The 4,016-nt window shown below is 45.9% G+C and overlaps 1 protein-coding gene across 1 annotated transcript; it reads right to left on the reverse strand.

Annotated features, from left to right (window-relative positions):
- Positions 1 to 2,077: 2,077 nt before the first annotated feature.
- LOC125525243 lies at positions 2,078 to 3,740 on the reverse strand. Its single transcript, XM_048690245.1, has one exon. The coding sequence runs from the start codon at positions 3,636 to 3,638 to the stop codon at positions 2,982 to 2,984; it is 657 nt and encodes a 218-aa protein (XP_048546202.1). The 5' UTR covers positions 3,639 to 3,740; the 3' UTR covers positions 2,078 to 2,981.
- Positions 3,741 to 4,016: the final 276 nt, after the last annotated feature.

The raw sequence follows: 4,016 nt of genomic DNA on the forward strand, positions 1-4,016 counted from the left end.
TGCCACACCGCCACGCCGTAGGCACACGCGGCCTCATCGGCAGTGGGATACGTGTCGAGCCACCAACGCTGCCCGGCGTCGGAGAACTCCAGTCCGAAGTTCCTGGAGGACTTCGCCCTCATGCCGAAGAAACCGGACTTGCCCTTCGGCGTCTTCTTCGGCGCCATCGGGGAGCGGGTTGCGGCCGAGCGGGGAGCGGGGCGGCCACGTGCGGCGCGGGGCGGAGGCGGACGGAGCGGGGCGGCGGCGTGCGGCGCGGGGTGGCGGACGGACCGGAGGGGAGGCGGACGGAGCGGGGCTGGGCGGAGGATGGACCGAAGGCGGAGGCGGCCGGAGAGGAGGCGGGCGGGGTCGGGGCGGGGCGGAGGCGGCCGGAGCGGAGGCGAACGCGATGGGGCAGCGCGGCGGCAGGCAGCGGCCTAGGCGGGGTGGAATCAATGGCGGGGGTCTCGATCTACGGCGGGGCGAGCCCTTAGAAAGTTAACATGTAACTCTTGCAAACTAGTTCAAGAGCCCGTGGCAACGCACGGGCACTCTACTAGTCTTTATAATAGATCTGTTATTTTCTAAAGAAAATTGTTGTGGTCTGGCCGTACAAGAATATACATGGGAGTCATAATGAACTTCCACTAAAAGACCTCAAGTTGATTGCTACAAAACAAATAATAATGGGAAATGATTTCGAACAAGTTAGACAACATACACTAGATGGAAAATTAACATTATTCAGAGTTCTGATGCTCTCTACAAGGAATTTAATGACACAATAACAGTCAGTTCAAACAGAATTCGTTTAGGTTGTTGAACATGAGAATTGTATTTTTAGACAAATAGTTTTAGACACTAGTTACCTTGGAATGCAGATCATTAGCTGCCTTATTTTCAGTATGATATTTGAACCACATCATAGTTTTTCTATACTTTAGCTTCAGCCCCAATTCCTATAAGAGATCTGTAAAAGTGATCGACTAATTTCATGTTAACGAAAACAGAAAAGAAATCGCAACATAAATGTGTAGGTGTTCCGTGGAAATGTAGCAGGGCCATGAGGAAATGGATGCAGCAGCTGGGATCGTGTCATTTGGAGATCGTGGTCACCCGTGATTGTTGTGATGGAGCAAAATATCAGGAATCAGCTGTGATTTTTGGTTGGATGTGGGTAACTTCCTTTTTGTGGGGAGGATAACTTCCTTTAATAAATTTTATTTAAAACATAAATTATTCATTTAGATGGATAATTACTTACAATGAATTGAGCATTCCTAACTATTGGTACAGACGGTTTGGAAGTCCATCTGATAATGTTTTTCTTTAAAGATGTTCGAACTCAGTTGTCCTTCCATAGTTCCAACTTACATAAACAATGAATAATCATTACATCAAACCAAGTTGGAATTACATCAAACCAAGAGGCTCTGGCGAGGAATGAGCATACAACAAGTTGGAATGTTCTTCTTGTAATAATCTTTGTTTGTGTATGCGCATAGAGGCTTGCCTCCCAATCAAGTGTGTGATATGCATTGTCGAACACACTCAAGTGCCGCTTCTGGCAAGGGAAAAGGTGTGCACAAGACAGGACATTAAAAATGTGATGCTACTGCACATGGTAATAACATCATAACTCCATATGCAATGAATGGAATGGGGCTCCACCCACTGATCAACCTAGTTGAAATTCCGAATTTCAAATCAGCGTACATGTAAAATACAGTATTACGCAGGAACAATAAGAAGCCAAATGCCCTACTCAATGAGCTAGCTCAAAATTTTCCTAGCAGTAGATGTTCATATTCGTACATGCCAAACCAGAGAAGCCAAAACCCTCTTTGTACGAAAAACAACCATTGTAGCATTTTTTTTCAAGGACAGGTGTACTTACCGTTATTTCTAGTTTAATTAGTTAACAGTCACAAGCCACTCAACTTGCGAACATAGACTTTAGCACAAGTCCAGCAAACCCAAACCTCAGTGATTTGTGAGAATCCGTACTTCAAGGTACCTACAGGTTCATAAGAATCCGAATTGTTGCAGCTAGTAAAGCAACAGCTCTCTCAGCCATGGTCGATGCAGCAAGGCAATTCAGGATCGACTCAACAATAGGGAAAATAAAGAAACCGGAAATGTCTAAATTTTACTTCTCCAAGGAACAATCTGTGTAAACTAGCTTGCAGGAAAACATGTTCTATTCTTCTAGTGAGCTTCTAATAAATTCATTTTTTCATGGAGTTCTCCCAACCAGCAGGGAGTGTATGGGAAAGACTCTTTTACATATTGATGGTAGTAATCGGATTTTGAGTCAGTATAGAATTTCGGGAAAACCTTGCCCAAATCTTGAAGCTTCGAGCTACTCCAGTTATAAGCAAGCACTCTGTCGAATTTATCACTCAAGAAGACAACCTCTTTGTAAGGATGAAATCCAAGGAAAACGATACAACAGTCATTGCTCCTACCACCAGGTTTGAGAACATCATCATTGTCAGAATCCCACACAAATTTCTGTTCCACGGTTGCTTCCTTGTTGTACACAATGGGAGAATCATCATCAGCATCTTCATTTCCCCAATAACGAAATTCTTGTAAGATCCAAGGTCCATCACGTTGTTTGTCGTAGTTCAGATTTGGAAGGATGGAGAAGATATCTCTGTCATGCTTCAACACCCACTTTGTCTGACCATGAACACATGGGTCGTTTAGGAACCAAACCTGAAGTTGGAAACCCTGAAATAACGATGCACAGTATATCCCATTGACTGATTTTCCTAGATAAAATTCTGCATCTTCGGTGGGTAATTCAATTGCTTGGTACGTACTGTTTGACAGTGATATTCTGCAATAATAATAGTAGGATAATTAAACAATCTTATACAATGGTGCTCAAAGGCAGAACCAGAATGAATGGGTGACCGTGTCTGTATAAGAAGTTACCTCATAACAAAACAATCGGAGCAACATATATAGAGTGCTCCTCGCCAGTAGGCAGACTAATGTTTGAAAAAAATTCGCAGTGATCCAACCATGCCAGGCAACATCCCTGCAGCCGCCCCTTCCCGACCAAATGTCCTCTCCTCCCAAGATTCAGACTTTGATGAAAACATACGTAGGATCAATGTGGATGGCGGCCATTCAGCTTCCTCCTCACATTCGTCGTTGTTCTTGGAAGGGACATCGGGCACTATGAGCACTTCAAAATAGTTGGGCGACAGAGTGGGGTCAAACACGAGGTGCTCGCACGGAATGGAGATCATGGCTGGAGGTGGGGGTTGGGGCAGGTCCGGGGCAGGTGGCAGGTGCGCCCACTGCCGTGTGGCAGGGTTGACCACGCAGTGGTAGAGCAAGAGGAGGCCATTGCAGTGATCCTGGACGTATATGGGCGGCATGAGGTCGGGCTCGCCGGGCACCGTGTAGTCCAGACGACCGGAGATTGTGGCGCCCGTCATGGGGCGGGAGAGGAATTGCGTGGACCATATGTCCTGGTAGTTGAGGAAGATGCCACCAAGCGAGCGTGGTAGGAGGTCCGCCCGCAGCAGCCCGCGGTCGTCGATGACGCGGCGCCATGCCTTGCAGACGCAGCGGGAAGCGGCGAGGCCGCATGGTGCGAGGAGGCGGAGGATGCCCGCGAGCACGTCGTCCGGCACCATTGTGGGGAGATCTGGGATCTGGGCAGCCAGCTAGATCTGGATCTGAAGGATGGAGGGGAACGCTCATCTACATGCTAAACATGACAAGCTTAACGAGGTCAGCAGTCTACACACAGTTGTTATATTTTCATTTTCTAGACCCTACTAGTAAATATATACTACTGATATTACGCAGTATTAGTTGTATGCATTTATTAGCCAGGATATATATGTGATTTGCTCGTATCCTACTTAATATATGAGATTTGTGTATCATTCCTAATATATTTGTGTTATTAATATATTAATTGCACACATATATTACTCCCCCGTTGCAAAATATAAGGTGCATAAATTTTAGCAAAAGTCAAACACTCTTACATTTGACCATAATTATAT

This window comes from Triticum urartu, chromosome 7 (assembly GCF_003073215.2).
Source record: "Triticum urartu cultivar G1812 chromosome 7, Tu2.1, whole genome shotgun sequence".
Classification (NCBI taxonomy): domain Eukaryota; kingdom Viridiplantae; phylum Streptophyta; class Magnoliopsida; order Poales; family Poaceae; genus Triticum; species Triticum urartu.